This window comes from Puntigrus tetrazona, chromosome 23, assembly GCF_018831695.1.
Source record: "Puntigrus tetrazona isolate hp1 chromosome 23, ASM1883169v1, whole genome shotgun sequence".
NCBI lineage: Eukaryota > Metazoa > Chordata > Actinopteri > Cypriniformes > Cyprinidae > Puntigrus > Puntigrus tetrazona.
The window spans coordinates 5,066,186-5,083,528 of record NC_056721.1 but is presented as its reverse complement, the minus strand read 5'-3'; the positions used below and the strand labels follow the sequence as shown (position 1 = coordinate 5,083,528).

The 17,343-nt window shown below is 38.1% G+C and overlaps 2 protein-coding genes across 3 annotated transcripts in view; one reads left to right on the top strand and one right to left on the bottom strand.

Moving 5' to 3' along the window:
• Positions 1–533: 533 nt before the first annotated feature.
• Positions 534–7,176, top strand: gss (glutathione synthetase). The gene is made up of 13 exons (XM_043224039.1): positions 534–872; positions 1,180–1,318; positions 2,384–2,529; positions 2,814–2,889; positions 3,197–3,336; positions 3,447–3,563; positions 3,761–3,841; positions 4,224–4,301; positions 4,471–4,540; positions 4,643–4,837; positions 5,278–5,359; positions 5,436–5,625; positions 6,327–7,176. The coding sequence occupies exons 2-13, from the start codon at positions 1,190–1,192 to the stop codon at positions 6,448–6,450; spliced, it is 1,428 nt and encodes a 475-aa protein (XP_043079974.1). The 5' UTR covers positions 534–872; positions 1,180–1,189; the 3' UTR covers positions 6,451–7,176.
• A 780-nt stretch (positions 7,177–7,956) lies between these two features.
• slc2a4rg (SLC2A4 regulator) overlaps positions 7,957–17,343 on the bottom strand; it is a 45,815-nt gene continuing 36,428 nt past the window's right edge. The window contains exons 5-9 of one of the 2 annotated variants that reach the window (XM_043224037.1): positions 14,836–14,936; positions 14,271–14,526; positions 12,483–12,590; positions 11,294–11,415; positions 7,957–11,215 (exon numbers count right to left, since the gene is read on the bottom strand). In XM_043224037.1, the coding sequence (XP_043079972.1) occupies positions 11,104–11,215; positions 11,294–11,415; positions 12,483–12,590; positions 14,271–14,526; positions 14,836–14,936 (699 nt within the window). In that variant the 3' untranslated portion in view covers positions 7,957–11,103. The remainder of the gene's footprint in view (positions 11,216–11,293; positions 11,416–12,482; positions 12,591–14,270; positions 14,527–14,835; positions 14,937–17,343) is intronic. The other variant, XM_043224038.1, reaches the window with a different exon arrangement.

Below are 17,343 nucleotides of genomic sequence, written 5' to 3'. Positions count from 1 at the left end.
GGAGGACGGGGCTTTTTAAAGACTTTTTTTATTCTTGAAAAGATAGAGCAACTCTAGGACATAATGAATTTCGAAAATTTCTATTCTATTTCTATTCGGTTTTTATTAAACTGCAAGCCATGGAGGCAAACGTCGACGTGAAAAAGAGGCCTATATTGATAAAACAAAGCGGTCATTTTGCATAAAATAAAATCTGTTAAATGTAAAATATTTAGCTATATCTTAGCTCGCACTCTTTGGTCGTTAACATCTGCTACGTTTGAAAACTGGCTTCCGTTCGTATCGAATAATTAACGAACCCTGGTAATGTGTTTCTAAATAAATTTAACCGCATTCCAGTTTGCATTCATTCCGACAGTTATTCATTTTTTTTTTTTTACTTTTGCCTCTTTTTTTTAGAGTTAGAGTAAAAAAAATACAAAATATTCTTTATAAATCGTACTATTTTCGTAACACAATACTATATAGTTTGTTTACAAATTTAATTTTTACTCCTGCCTGAAATGCTTGACTCTGATTGAATACTATACTCAAGTTGCACGCAGTCACTTGTAAATGTTGTCACTTCACTTCAAGTGAAATAATACCGTGTGTGCTTCATGATAATCGCCGCATCCCTGTCTTCACCCGTCTCAGTCTCCTCGTGGGCGGGGCCTCTGCCGCGCGCGCACGTGAACCGCGGCGTCATCCGCGTTCTGTTCGCTGATTGGCTCTGGTCGGTGCGCGAGCCGTTGACACGAGAGGCGGCACTGACCAGTTAGCACGCGCCTGAAAACTACTTCGGTCCGACCTTAACCTGAGCAGACGAACAGAGCTTTAAAATACCACACAGACGAGGATCTGGGCGAGCGATCGGAGCCGGCGGAAGTCAGGTAGTCCATCATAAGTCCTACAGGAGCTAGTGAGCAGTGTGTAATGTTGTCCGGTGTATTAGTGCAGTGTCATGATGAGTGCAGAGATCTGATGTTTACATCATTGTGCAAGTTACAGGAGCATTCATCTCACATCCTATTTCAGTCACTTCCGTTTTCTTACCAGTACAAAGTCCGTGTATGTTTATAGCAGTAGTCTTACTATTTAGATTTGATGTTATAATGATATATTAATAATAAAGTATGCAGTAAAGCTATATATATATATATATATATATATATCAATGTGTTTTTCTTCTCGTTGCAGATTTTCTGCCATGTCTGTCAAATGGGAGGATGTCCTGAAGGATGTAAATTTGATCAAAAGCATAGAGGAGATAGCAAAAGATGCAGCGCTTTTACACGGGGTGTTGATGAGGACCAAAGAAACGCCGAACTCTCCTGAAGTAAGCACTTCACTGTGTGGTGTGTCTGGAAGAAATATCCTGCTGATCTTGACCACGAAACCCACCAAGAGCGTTTTGGAGCAGGAAAGGTTGTGTCGGGGAACCCGTTTACTGTCCTGCATAATATTTACTGGCCCTTATCCACAGACAGGGTTTAGCCTAAGCCAGAATTGGGCCATAGTTCAGTTATAACGTTTAATTCATGCCATTTCTGGTGTGCATCTTAAGACAAAACAAAGACACTGGCATGTTTTAAGTTTCTTACAGTTGAAAGAGTTCAAATTTAAAGTTTAGGACTAAGCTTAACCCTTGTCTGTGAAACAGGAGGATAGAGCTGGGCAATGAAGTTCTACCAAAAGTTTAAGAAAAGGTCAATATGGTGTTTATGCAGTATGTAAATAAAACCCAGTCACACCGGCGCAGATACAAACGCTCTGTTGTATATGAGAAACACTAAAGCTACAGGCAAATGTGCAAAACTTTACAAAACAATAGCCTGATGATGATGATGATGATGATAAAAACCCTTCAATTAATTACAGCTTTCACTCAAGAAAAAACAATCTGCCTTTAAACTTGAGTTGACATCAAAATTGCTAGTAACTTCCCCAAATATTCACAAATAAATGGCAAGTAACACTGAATTCAGTGTGATATTTTGAAATAGAAAGTCTTATTGTCAAATGCACTCCATTGATCTTTTATTTACAATTTTGCTAAACTATTTGTACCCTACAGGAAAAGCCCCTGGTGGCAATATAGACGTAACCCAAATTTAAGATGTCTAGCAATACTCTTAGAAATCCATTAATCAACAAAAAGGGAAATGGATCAATAATGTGATGGAAATGCTAACCAGCATCTAGGCAGAGAGGTGCAGTTGATTCACAGTCACGTCTGGAATTCTGTCTGTCCCATGGCCCTGTTTTGTTTGTGGATTATGAAGAGTTAGTTCTGCCCCGCTGAATCAACACTGGGCAGAAACCCGTGGCTCAGAGAATCAGGAGCGATCGAAGGGTTCTGGTCGTGCACGTACGTGTTGAATAGCTGTGTGTTTGTCCACAGGTGGCGAGTTATGCGCCGTTCACCTTGTTTCCCACACCGGTGCCCACAGCGCTCTTTCATCAGGCTCTGGCAGTACAGACACATTTTAACCGGCTGGTGGACAAGGTCAGCCAGAATCACAGCTTCCTAGAGGAAACTCTGGCCAGGTGTGAAATGATTCTACCGCAGGGATTCCCAAAATAAGAACGGACTGCTAGTTGACTTCATTGAGTCAATTATTGCCTTATTTTTTCATGTTAAAATATGGTATTTTCTGCCAGCTTAATATGCAGACACAAAATATTTGAGACTGTCTGTTTGTCCAAACCAGTATTTTCATTCTCTTAGTATTTTTGCCATTCCATCTGTGGCACTAGAGACACCTTTAATTCAAACTTAATCATTTTAATGTGCTCTCATCTAAATAAATGTGTTTTTTTTCCTTCAACAGCACTATTAAAGTTGACAATTTCACCGCAAGACTTTTCAACATATACAAACAAGTTGAGCACGAGCATCATCCCCAGGTATAATGATTCACCAGTAGTTTGTTTATTGATTTAGGAACGTTTCCTAACTAGTTAATGTTCTGTTATACACTGTCGCAGTTAACTGGCGTTTATAATGTTACGGAAGATTCCAGTTTAAAAAAAAAATGCTGTTCTTTTGAGCTCAAAGAATCCTGAAAACAAAAAAAATCCAGTTTCTGTAAATATATTTTAAGCAGCGCAACTGTTTTCCGCATTGATTATAACAAATGTTTTTTGAGCATCAAAATGCTATTGATACGTTTAAGATACGTTTGTTTAAACCATAGCTGATATCTTCCCCAAGTCAATAGTGCTGGGCTTGAATCGCTCGGACTACATGTTGGACCACAGTCCAGACGGCGGGATGTCTTTGAAGCAGATTGAAATCAACACTATTGCTGCCAGTTTCGGCGGTCTTGCTTCACGAACACCAGATGTCCATCGGTAAGTCTTGAGTTAAATGCTCCAGACAGCAGCATCAGGTTTACTGCGTGACGTTTAGCATATAAAGGTTAAGCTCAGTGCTGTGACGCGCAGCTTCTCGTTTCTTCAAGGCACATTCTGAAGGTGGCAAACCTGCCGGAGGAGTGTAATAATGTGCTCGACAACAACCCAGCAGCAGGTCTGGCCAGAGGTTTGGCCAAAGCCTGGGAGCTCTACGGATCGGAGAGGTGTGCTTTAAATTGCCATTTGTTACTGTTTCGGCAAAGCCGAATTTTCAGAGACTGATTTGTACTTGTGCTCTTAGTTGAAAGGCTGTATCAAATTCTATCGTGAAAGCTGGTGCTCTAGGCACTTGATGCTTTTTAAAAGATTACTTGATTATTGAAAGGATATAGTGGTCATTTTGTCGTGTTTTCTCTTGCAGGGCAGTGGTTATGTTTCTGGTTGAGGACATTCAGAGGAATATTTATGACCATCGATATGTTGAGAACGAGCTGTGGAAAAGGTACAGAGTTTTCTGTGTCAAATTATTTCACAATAGTTACTGTGTAATTACAACTACATTAATGTTATTCCATTAGTAAGTAAAAGTCATGAGCAACATGTGGTTAATGTATGTAAAGATGTTTGCAAACATTTACATATGTGTATGTATATATATGTGTGTGTGTATGTATGTATGTATGTATGTATGTAAACTTTTTTTTTTTTTTTTTTTTTTTAAGATCTCAATGTTCTTAAATATATACATGCAATTATATAAATGCACACATTATCTAAACAAAAACATTTTAGATGCGATTTAATTGCAATTAATCAACACTACTTAAAATAAAGTGTAAGCACTTATGGGGACTTGTGATAATCCGTTCTTTTTATATGTGCAGAAATATTCCTGTAGTAAGAAGACAGTTTGAAGATGTTTGCCGAACTGGCTTCCTGGACGAGAGCAAGAGGCTCTTTGTGTGAGTGTTTATTTACACATTACTCATCTGTAACGCACTAATCTTAAAATTGTGGAATACTTGGAAATGACAGCAATGTTGAGTCAATTACCTAAGTATTTTTTTACCCAACTTCATAACTGCACACAAAAACGTAAATAAAGGCCTTATTTTTGTATTCGACCTGCAGAGATGGTCGTGAGGTCGCCATCGTCTACTTCCGTGACGGATACATGCCTCAAAATTACACCTCGGAGAAGGTGAGGACACATCTTTCCCAAAGAAAAAAAACATTCTTCTCAGAAATGATCGGTTTTAGGTGTTTGCTGGGAATGAAACTCCTGACCCGATGCATGTTTCAGAGCTGGGATGCCCGTCTGATGATGGAGCGCTCTCTGGCTGTGAAGTGTCCAGACATCAGGACCCATCTCGCTGGGACTAAGAAGGTGCAGCAGGAATTGGCCCGGCCAGGCGTCCTGGAAAGCTTCTTCCCTGACGAGCCTGAAACTGTTGCTCAGATTCGGGCCACTTTCGCTGGACTGTACACCCTGGACATGGTAGAGGAGCAACATTGTTAACTGGGGTGCTGAATCCTGCTTGAGGAGATGTACCTTACGATTAACTCCAGAGAAACACACTTCAACAGAAATCGGCATCATAAACGCACTAGACTTTCTTTCTTTTATGATTGAAATATGAATAACTCACATGAGTGAATCCATCCTGAAGCTACTTGTTGGCAGAATATTGGCCGATTAACAGCAAAGAGAGCCCATGAAATGTATGTATTCTGCTAATTATTGTTTTATTAGAACTAGTTCAATTTTTAAGCAAAACTAAAATCATTTTATATTAAATTAGAAATTTTATTTTCACAACTTTTGGTAGAGCACTACATTTCAGAAAGGCTGAACATCATAAGCAGGATTGAGCACCGCTGTTAAAAGGTGTTTTTTGTATGTCAAGTAGGTTTTACGGTCAGCCCGTCTTTCCACAGGGAGAAGAAGGTGATAAAACCGTAGCAATGGCTTTGGCCAATCCAGACCTGTATGTGCTGAAGCCCCAGAGGGAGGGAGGTGGTGAGTATCACTAGTATATCTCTTGTGTCGTCTACACACACACGCTCGCTCAAAGATTTCCTTCTGAATGCCACAGGTAACAACATTTACGGCAGTGAGATCTGTAAAGTGCTGGAGAACCTGAAGAACTCCACTGAGAGGACGGCTTACATCCTGATGGACAAGATCCAGCCCGTCCCGGTTCAGAACTACCTGCTGAGGCCCGGAGCTGCTCTGAGACTGAACTCCTGTCTGAGTGAGCTGGGCGTGTTTGGAGCGTATGTCAGGTGGGATCATTTCTAGTAGATCCTTAAAGGCTTAGTTCACCCCAAAATTAATGTTCAGGCGTGAATCATGTCGTTCCAAACCCACAAGACCTTCGCTCATCCTCTGAACACAAATGAAGATATTTTTGTTGAAATCGGAGACCCTCCATAGACAGAAACACAACTGAAATGATCCAGAAACGTAATAAATGCATTGGTAAAACAGAATGTACCCCAGTGGTGGGAAAAACATGAGACATCAGTTTTTTTTTTTTTTTCACCATTCTTCTCTCCTGAGTTATGTCTTAAAATATTTTAAAGAGCATCACAAAACATATGTACACCTTCCCCCTCAAACGTAAACAATGCTGATTTACCAAAACAAAAATGAGCATAAACAAATACGTTTTTAAGTCATTTCCAAAATGGCAGAAGATGTAACTCAGGGGAGAAGAATATTTGAGTAAAATTGTTATTTTTGCTTTCTTTGCACGTTTTCTGGACCTGGGAACATTTCGGCTGTGTTTCTGTCTGTGGAGGGTCAGATGCCTCTCAGATTTCATAAAAATATCTTAATTAGTGTCTGAAGATGAACAAAGGTTTTCCGGTTTTAGAACGACATGTGAATTTTCATTTTGGGGTGAACTCTTTTATTGTAGAAGCATTTCTAAAAAAAAATAACTGCATTACAGAATATAAATGTAAAACATTTCCACACACAGGAAAGGCAAAGACATGGTGTTGAATGAGTGCGTGGGCCACCTGCTGAGGACCAAGAGCTCGGAGCATGCTGATGGAGGGGTAGCTGCAGGAGTAGCAGTACTGGACAACCCAGTGCTGGTGTGAACTAGAGCGCCACCTGCTGGACCGGAGCAGATTGCCATGCGGCTGACAGCAGGGGTTTATCCTCCCTGTGATCGATCGGTTTCCTGCCTGGCATCTGTTTTTATCAAAGGTTTCGTGTGTTAAATATCTCCTACAGACGCAGTGATCAGTGGGAAACACTTATTAAGAACTTATTTAATGCACATTTTTTTATACCTCGTTCAAGGGTTAAAGGGTTACTCCACCCCAAAATGAATATTTTCATTTTTACTCCCATGTCGATCCAAACCCATAAAAGCTTTGTTGGTCTTTGGAACACAATTGAAGATATTTTAGATATCTGTCCCACTGACCGCCAACTTGTGCCGAGTAAACAACACTGACAAGGTCCAGAAAAGTATGAAAGACATTCTGAATAATATCTGAACAGTCCATCTGCCATCAGTGGTTCAACCGTAATGTTATGAAGCGACGAGAATACTTTTTGTATGCAAAGGAAAAAAAATGACAATAATTCGTCAGTGATTGCATATGGACTATTCTGACAAAGCCTTTCATAGTTTTCTGGACCTAGACAGTGTAATGTACTGAACAGTCACTGGGACAGAAACAAGCCTCATCCAAAATAGTGCTCTACAGACGAACAAAGCTTCAACGGGTTTGGAACGATTTGGGGGTAAGTTATCAATGACTACATTTTCATTTTAGAATCATTGCTGTTTTATAAATAAATTTGTATTGACATTTTCTTCTTTTGATTACTTTAAATGATTTATTAAACTAAACTGGCAGTTAACTTCCATCACCAGGCGAAATCAGAAAGCGGTTTTAATTATCATGATTATGCTTTAAATTATCGTGATTAAAGCTTTCTTCTTCTTTTTTTTTATGTATACTACCATTAAAGAAATAGATTTAAGCCAGAAATGAAAATTTGCTGAAAATGATCACGCAATCTAAGATGTAGACGAGTTTTTAATCAGCTGTTCGGACTCTTATTCTGACGGCACCCATCCACTGCAGAGGATCCATTGAGGAGCAGATCTCTCCAAATCTAATTAAGAAACACACTCATCATCTTGGAAGGCTTGAGGTTACATTTTTTGCAAGTGTTAAACAATTTCTTTAAAAAAATTACAACTCAAGCTTTTGTTAATTAAATTGACAATAGTGACAGCAAAGACATTTATGATATAATAGTAGAAAAAAGCAGCACAATGGTTTTCAGCATCGATAATAATTAGAATATTTATTATGCAGCAAATCAGCATAATATAACGATTTCTGAAGACTGGAGTAATGATACCGAAAATTCAGCTTTGAACCGCAGGGATAAATTACATTATGTTATATTTTAACACAGAAATCAGCCTTAATTGGGATAAATTTTTTTATTATATTTTTAAATAAATGCTGCCAAGCATTTGCGTGGTAGTGTATATATTTACCGTAATTTCAATGAAATGTTCAAGGATCATCGACTGGATATTTTTTTCTAGACATTATTAAATAAACAAGTCAAACATCTTCCTGAAATCCACGTTTATTTCAATCTCCACGTTACAGCCACAGAAATCACACTCTCGTCACCAACCGACCTGAAAGTCAACACCAGAAACACCTCCATCCTCTCGTTCATTCACTCAACTCTAGACACGTCACTGTCAACTTCTGAAAAACAATAATGGTTCCAATAAAGCAAGATAGTACAAAGATGATACAAGACATGCATCAAATTTCAACCAAAGAAGAACAATGAAAAAAAAAAAAGGCCTTGACGAGACCTCAAGAGTTAAACAAGGCCCAAAGAGTTGTTCTAAAAAGAGAAATCGTATGAGCTGTATTGAATAGTAGGGTTATTATGATGCTTTCTGAACACTGAAACGTTCGGAAAATGTTACAAAGAAAGAAAGTGGAGTTTCTACACATTTTCTTGGGTGTTTAGCTTAATATCCTGGCTGAAAAGCAACAGGCAGTCAGTGAAGTTAGATTATTGGGAACGGACAGACAAAGGCTCAGACAAACTAACGTAAAATCATCAAAGTGATGGGAATGTGCAGGGCAGAATGACGCAATGATCCACATAGTAACGTCCCTCCTGCCTCACAATATAGTACATGCTCCACGATGTACTCATTCGCTAATCCACAAAACAACGAAAAACGCTTCAATGCGAGCGCCCACTGAAAATGAAAACCAAAGAAAAAAAACACTGAGTGGTTCTAACTAACGTTACTTGATATGAAAGAAATCCGCGCGAGACAAACTCCGATGAATTCATTTTGTAGATTGTACATTCGTTGATGCTTTTTTTCCCCTCAGCCCAAAATATACAATGAATATATACACGTTATATTCACTACAGTGACATTTAACAAAAAAGGCATTCTCGTATAGATTTTATGTTATCAAAGCCATGAAACTGATTAACGTATTTAAAGCGTCGCTGCCTGATTCTTAACGCCTCAAACCTTCCCACGACCCTCGTCCTACGAAGACGAATGCGATGTTGAACGTAGGAAACGATCTTCATTTTAAATCGAGACAGTGACGTTCCCTAGAAACAAGCCTGAATGATAGCCACGTGACCGACGCCACGTGACCGACGCCACGCGCCGCGAGCCCCTAACCGACACGATGCCGCCAAGTACCGCCAAGTAAGCTTATATTTGCAGGGTCAGTAAAAAAAAAAAAAAAAGAAAGACCCCATCCCTGACCCGATGAGAGAACCGCGGCGGTCGCCAGGCAACCATTAAGCAATTGCTTTTTAAAAACTTCAATTTCTGCGTAAAAAAAAAAAAAAAAAAAAAAAGGTACATAAAAATATACGTTTTGTGCAGTACAAGTTAGTGCAATTATATTTTCCCCTCTTGTTCTTCTCATTGGCACTTAGTGAAAGTTGTGATCATGAGAGGGACGCTCTTTCCTTTCTGACCACCGGGAAAGAGAAGGCAAAGCTGCTGTAAGCTGTGGCTGGACAAATTTTTTTTGATGGATTCGATCATTTGGCAATTACGCACCTGTCCAATTGTTTCTTTGAGTCCCATCTTAAATGGTTAAAACTGCTACGGTTTTTGGGAGCTACATTTTGATTGGTTGATCGGATGAAAGCTTAAACATGATTTAATTCCCATACCTTGATATAACGCTAAAAAAGCTAGAATTAGAGTTAGTTTCTTTTTTTAAGAAATAATTTGAGTCTTTGAAAGGTTCACTGCAAAAGAACTGATACATATGTACAAAGAGAGAGAGTCTTGATTTCCAGTACAAATATTTGAACCCTCTATACATTTATTTGGATTTCATGACTTATTTCCTGAAAACACATAACAGTAAGCGAGAGTATGTTTAAAGCCAGAAGAAAGAAGGACTAACTTTTTTTTTTTCTCAGTTCAAGCATAAACTCGCTTAATTTCGCCACATTTTTTAAGAAAACAAGCCATTTTTATTCCCAAACGGATCTCGATGTGTAGGTATTTGTAGGCGAGGGTCAGGTAGCGCAGTGCACGAAAGACGCCACACGATCACCTCGATGTGAAAAGAAAGCTCAGTGGAAGACGTCTACACGTTCTCAGAGCAAGCGTTTCCTTTACGTGAATAACATCCGTATGCTGAATGAGAAGCCCATAGTTCCTTAGGAAGCATATCGTGGCCCGAATTGCAGGAAACCGCTCGATTTACGGATCACATTAGACCGGGATGACTTCCCTCGACAGCAGATTGTCTGTTAAATCCGAAGTTTGGCCGGTTAAAGTGCCTGCCATTGAATTAATACTGTGGACCGACAGGAATAAACCTCGTAGCTTATGAAGAGGCTGGTTGATCTGTGAGGGACAGAATAGTTTGGGAGAGAGAAGCCATTTTACATTCCTGCACTACAACTACTCGCGCTGAAGTACACTAAAGGCTCTCTCCGGAAAAGGCTCATTCTTGTTTAGAGGTATTACTTTAGCAATATGTGTTGAAACAGTTCTTGACTATTTGCTAAAACGCTCAACGCTAGACTGCGATGCAACGCTAGACTGTACTCCGCTTGATCAAAATCAAAATGGCCGTTAAAAAGTGCTTGTAGGCAAAACGAAGAGGTAAGTCCAGAAACGGTTCGATTTGGAACGAAAAGCAGGTTGATTGAAGCTTAAATCACGTCCACATAAATGTGTTTGGAGTCGCAAGGGCAAACGTAAGGTGGTTAACTGTTTAAAATACTCAATAATACCCATCAAAAATAGCTCAACAGGGATTTTAACAGTAAAAACTGCCAGGTATAAAGTCTGCCACACTTAAAATCATGAAAAATCATTAGCTGTCTTCCACACAGAACGCACACAAAACATGAAGTATGGAAAATCTGCTTTGAATGTTTTGTTTCTGGATTACTTAAGAAAAAACTTCTTTTTGCCTTAATATGCAATGCAGCAAAAGCTTTTTTTTTCAAAATTCTTATCTTTTTTTTTTTTGCTTTTTATCAGGTTTTTGTTTTTCTGAATAAAAGTCTCAGTGTTCCACTATGGAAGTGGGTAAGAAAAGAGCACCCCTTGTGGCCTGGAGGAATCGGTGACGTTTAAAAAGCCACATGCCTCAGACGGACACATCTCGGCTCTCGACATCGGCGCTCTGTCCGTGGAACAGCCGCTATGAACGAGCACGTTTTGAAGGTGGGGTACGGGATAAAGCTCAGTCAGTGAAGCGCTGGCAGGCCTTCTTCCAGCGGCACGCCGTGCACCACAAGTCCCTCTTCTCCATGCCATAAACCTTTCGGCATTTCTTGGCTTCGCCACGCGGTTTCCTGGGAACGCATTGCACATTTAGCTGCGATGCACGGCTTCAAATGCATCTTGAAACTAAAAGCACTGGGGAGGCTTACCTGGCTCCAGTAGTGGGTTTGGAAGTGGAGGTGGTGTTGGTGTGTGTTTTGCTGACAGTGGTGTGGTTAACAGGCTGTCTCTTCTCACCGATGCTAACAGTGCGGATTTGAGTCATCGGGCCCTGCAAAAGCATTTTATGTTAAAAGGTGATCGAACGCTCAACTAAATACACAACTAAAAAAATACGGCACTTCCACCATATAACACTTGGAGTAAATTAAGATATATATTTTTTTAAATACAACTCTTTTTGAAATACTACAGTTAAGAAAAATAATTTGAAATATTTTGAAATATCATCACTATTTAAAATATCAGTTTTGGATTTTAATACGTGCTTAAGCGTAATTTATTCCTGTGATTAAAAGCATCGATACTCCAGTCTTCAGTGTCACATGACCCTTCAGAAATCATTCTTACATACCGCTCTGATGCTCAAGAAACAAGTCTTATTCTGGTTAATATTATATTCAGGATTCATTTGATGAACATTAAGTTTAGAAGAACAGCATTTATTTGAAACGGAAATATTTAGTAACATTATAAATGCCTAAATTAATTCAGTTCATCTTTGCTGAATAATAGTATTAATTTATTAACTATGAGCATTAATTTATTGACTATACTTTTGAATAGAATAGAGTGTATATTTATCATTAATCATAATTGTTAATTATTATTGTTAATTTTTTTTTCATTTAACACTATTATATATTATACTAAATTATATCGCTATATTACTCTATAATAGAAATTTTTCAATATTATGTAAAAAATAAAAATTGTGTTTGTGCAAACAATGTTAGTGTTTCTAGGGTGTTCTGGCAGATTTTTAAGGGATTTATTTTCATGATTACTTCCCAAGGTAAAATAACAGTAACACCGATGTTTTCTTAGCAAACACCACCCATTATTCGTCAGTTCTAGTTTTGTCAGTTTTTTTGACAGGCTCTAGGTTTCTGCAGTTCCTCTGTTGTCGATCTGTAACAAGGGTTTGGAAACTACTTTCTTAGCTTTGCAAAAGCATCTGAGACAGGAAACCAAAAGGTCATGCAAGTGCAACTTCTGAAAGACCCCAAAGAGACAGAGAAAGGCAAGCTGGGAGTTCGGTCTTTTACAAGGTGACAAACGCTGCCGACCGCGTCTCTGAGAGGAAGAAAACAGGAAAGAAAGAAGAAGCCATCTCACCGGTAGACCTTTATATATGACAGGGGGCGACTGCCAGGATACACTAATCCTATCCTCACTGTGAGGCGGTTCAGAGGGCATGCTGGGAATGCTGACAGGGGTTGTAGCCTGAAAAACAGTGTGTGTAAGAAGCGGATTAGCAAAGCCAGCAGAGAGAGAGAAAGAGAAAACACTGTTAAGTACAACCGCAACCCACCGAGAGCCAAGAAGAGCTGCCTCGGAGACAAGCCAGTCACATTAGAAATGGTTAAAAACAGACTGCCTGACCTCGTCACCCCGACCCATAAACACTTCAACAAAACGGACCCCGGCAATTACAGAGACACGTGTGTACGCAGTAGTCTTGACTTTGATTTTCAACAGAACCCTCGGTCTAAATCTCTTTTGAAAGATTTCAGAAAAGGTCATTCATTCCATTTGGGACAATAACTCTCAAAAACACACACACACACACACACACACACACACACACACACACACACACACACACACACACACACACAATATACATATTTCTATAGAAATAACTATTTTTAGGTGGTGATAATATTAGTGTTCTAATAATTTTAGCCACCACTGCATTTATAAATAAGAAATTGTGATTATTTTATTGATATTATTGACAGCATTAAGCTATTTATATTTCATATAAAATCATATATTTTTAAAATAGTAAATTCTTTTTGTACCCTGGTTAAAACTTTAGTTTTTATTTATGCTTTAGTATATATATGGTTATAAATGTGGCTTTTTTAAATCACTTTATTCCAATATTTGTTCTGAAATCAATAAAAAAATCATGTTGTAGTAGTGAAAATCTAATGAGAATGATAGAGAATGAAAATGACAGTTAAAAAAAAAGAAACATATATGACGATATTTTCCTAGCACAACAGGGTCTTTAGTTAACAACATTAGTTAACGTTAAACTAATAAATGAACAATAAAAATGAACAATACTTCTTTAGCATTTGTTAATCTAAGTTAACGTTAATTTACTAATGCATTATTAAAATCAGGAGTTGTATTTATTAACAGTTAATGAACTGTGAGCTAACGTGAATAAACAAGGAATGATTGTGTTTTTATTAACTAATGAAGAATGAATAAATGCTGTACTAAATGTACTGTTCATGTTAGTTAATACATTATCTAATGTTAACAAATGACACCTAATAATGGGTCTGATGGAAAGACATGAGGGTAAAGAAACAATGAAAAATTTGACATTTTTGAGTAACCCGTCCTGTTAATCCACATCCACGAAAAATAATGTATTATTGGCAGAATAATGCAGAAAAGGTCCTAAAACTGCATTTAGCTTCTCCACACAAATTAAAAAATCTTATTTATTTAGACTTTTGGTTTTATAGTCAAGTTGTTCCAAACCTACATGAGTTTCTTTCTTCTTATTTTGAAGAACGCTGGTAACCAAGCAGTTCATGGTGCCCATTTTTCTCCATTATTTGGAAGTCACGTAATGACCTTCATACATAAATTCATACAGGCTTAGAACGACGTGTACAGCAACTTTAGTGAACTGTTGCTTCAAGCTCTGTTGACTCTCATTGAGAGATCTGAGTTGCCTTGATAACTAAAACAGAGCCCTGCGTGGGAGATTTGAAAGAATATGATGTCTCCAAAGTAAAAGCGCACACACACACACACACACACACACACACTGACAGGCACTGTTGTCCACCTCAAACCCATAATGCGACCCGAGCTCAGAGACGCAGCCAAACCCGAGCTGTGCACTGAACGAGGTGAGCTGAAGAGTGACGTCACCTGGTAGGCGTGGTCAGTGCGGATGTGGCACAGCGCCGAGGGTGCCGATTGGCTGAGCGGGGTGTGGATCACGTGGGCGGGCTCCGATCGAGGCGCTTCACAAGTCAAGACGGGGAAGATGGGGGCCGGGCCGGACGTGGTAGGCGAGGTGGGGGTGAGGTTGGACAGCCCCTCCGAGAGCGTGTCCATGTTCACCTCGATTTCAGAGTAGTAGAAATCCTCCTCGCCGTCGCTGTAGTCCGAATCTCCATTTCGCCTGAAAACACACAACACCGAACTTAAGTCAGGCCTGAGCGCGCGCTTCACCCGGCGGCCAGCAGGGGCCGGCAGCTCCAGCACATTCAGCTTGTACGGGGAGGTCAGCTAGCAACAAGAGGCTATAAAAACACTCTTACTACTTCCATCAGAATGCGCTTCCCTCCTTCCCTCCTGTTATGGTGCTCAGAGAGGGAAGAGCTCCCCCGTCTTTAGAGACTTCAGATGCGTCTCCAGGCCGAAAGCAACAAGTAAAACTTCTATGTGAAAGTTAACCGTGTGCTTGTGTTCACGGGTGATGGACTCTTACCCCAGGTGGACGGTGCGGATGTGGCGCTGGATCCCTGAGGAAGTGCTGAGGACTTTTTCACAGTTCTTCCACAGACACTTAAACATCACCTTCATGGAGTTCTGCAACAAACAAACAAACGTGAATCAATTTTGCAATGACAGGCCTGTAAGATTTTAGTACTTCATCAAGTCAGTGGGACAATATTTAATATTATCAGTTTTATTATAGTATAAAGCTTATAATAAGACAGCACACCAAGTGCAAAAAAAATTAATAAAAATAATATAATAAAAATAATAAAAAGAATGCCTAAAAATGATCAGTACATTCCTGCCTTATTGCTTAAACACTTCAAAGATGAGTTTTGAGAGAATAATATTGATATGTGTAAGTGTTATACATACGCATATTTTGTAGCCACATTATTTTAGTATTATTTGCATAAACATATAGTACATTTATTATTTTTGAATGAGCATTTATTATGTTTTATTTTATTTTATTACATTTTTCTTTAATATTTGTACTATTTTTAATTTTAGTTTACATTTGAGTAATTTAGTTATTCTGTTGTGTCTATTTAGCTTTCACTTATATTATATTTCAGTTTTAGTAATCAATATAGCCCTGCCTTATTGCAGTAAATATGAAACACTTTAAAGAAGAATTATGAGAACAGTAATTATTAAGTGCATCTTTAAGTGTTTTAAATATCTGGGATATTTGTAGCAAAGTTATATTAGATTTATTCATAAAGAATTATGCTATTAATATTTTGTATGAGCATTTATTTATTTATTTTATTTCTTGTTCTTTTTTTTTTTAATTCATATTATTTGAGCATTTTTTCTTCCTTTTAGTTTCAGCAATTAAAGCTTAAACTTGTTTTATTTCAAATTGTAAATTTGCATTTCAGTTTTTCATCTAATAGTTACATTTACATTTTATTTCAGCTTTTTTTTTTTTTTTTTTTTTTTTAACCAAATCATTGAATTATTTAATTAAGAAAAGCAACAGTTCTGCCTTATCGCTCGCTTTCAAGATAACTAGATCAAAGCATGCGTGGTATGAAGAGCGTCAGCGCGGTCTATGAGGAGATCGGCTGTATTTGCAGTCGAGGCTGTGATCAGCAGTGATTCAGAGGTCTGATTGCATAAGTCTCATGTGTATGTGCAGAAGAAATTCCCTTCAGCCCACCGTTGCCCCGAAGGCACAAAGGCTCTTCACTGCTGCTGTGACACAGCTATTAAAACACTGCCACTGTGTGTGGGAGCTTCACACCTCCTGCGCTCTTCTGTCACTTTCACCAGCGCTCGAAATCTCATCTGTGTTTATCTAACATGCTTGATTGCTGAGTTTCTATAGGTGACTCAAACAGTGCAATACACTGCTCATTTATAGCCAATTGTAGGATTACGAAGCAAGCGTCTAAACTGAGGACACGAAAAAAATATTACTCACCAGTTACATTATTTGTGCTTGATCGAAATAACGATAGTAATATTCTGAAATGGTTTTTTTTATTATTATATATGATTGAAATCGAGATATTTTAGATTGTAGTGATATAACTGCATATAGAGCACGCATAGGTGTTTTTTTATATCATAGAAAATCATTCCTGTGATGCAAAGTTGAGTTTTTAGCATCATTACGCCAGTCTTCAGTGTCACATGACGCTTCGGAAATCATTCTAATATCAAATACAGTAGGAAAAAATGTATTGAAATGTACAGGGTGAAGTGTAAAAAATATTTATTCATGACCTTTCAGTGCAAAAAACCTTGACTAACATTGTACAATGTTACAATTATTATTTTTTAAATGTAAAAAAAAAAACTATAAATAAATCTTCTCCGATATATTGCAAAATGTAATTTATTTCTATGAAGCAGGCATCGTTTTAGCATCATTACTTAGCATTCAGTGACTGATTGTGTCTAATCTGCTGATTTGCTGCTAAAACATGTAAAATAAAAAATCTTATCAATTACAAAGTTTTTGTTGTTGTTGTTTTTAATGCATAAGAAATGGAGCATTTGAAAAATTTAATGAGCATTTAATGAATCCTACTTTTTAAAAAAAAACAACACTTACTAACCTCAAATATTATGTTTCAGTCATTACTTCATTTATTTATTTATTTAAAAATAAATAAATGTATTTATATTTATAATTTCAAATAATATTCAGTAAAATGGAACGTAAAAAGAATGTCATTGAGATATATTTATCGGAAGCTAGTTGCCTCAAAAGTTCAATCTGAACCCCGGTTATAGCTGACATCCTGGAGAGTGTGTGTAAATGTTTAACAGGTTACGTAATGTGTCATATTCGGTTCAGACAGAACGGTGTGAATGAATGGCAAAGCGATTACATTATCATTACAATCACGACTATAATCATTTCTTCTGATAAGCCCAACCAGGAACTTAATTTGTGAGAAACGTTAGCACACTGACTCCGAAACGTGAAACGTGTCCGGACCTGTCCGCTGCTCTCATCAGAGTCAATGAGCGGGGGTGT

Coding starts and splice junctions, on each gene's coding strand:
- gss (XM_043224039.1), top strand. CDS start 1,190: ATGTCTGTCAAATGGGAGGATGTCCTGAAGGATGTAAATTTGATCAAA. Junction 3,337..3,446: donor CGAACACCAGATGTCCATCG/GTAAGTCTTGAG, acceptor CGTTTCTTCAAG/GCACATTCTGAAGGTGGCAA. Junction 4,838..5,277: donor GACTGTACACCCTGGACATG/GTAGAGGAGCAA, acceptor GTCTTTCCACAG/GGAGAAGAAGGTGATAAAAC.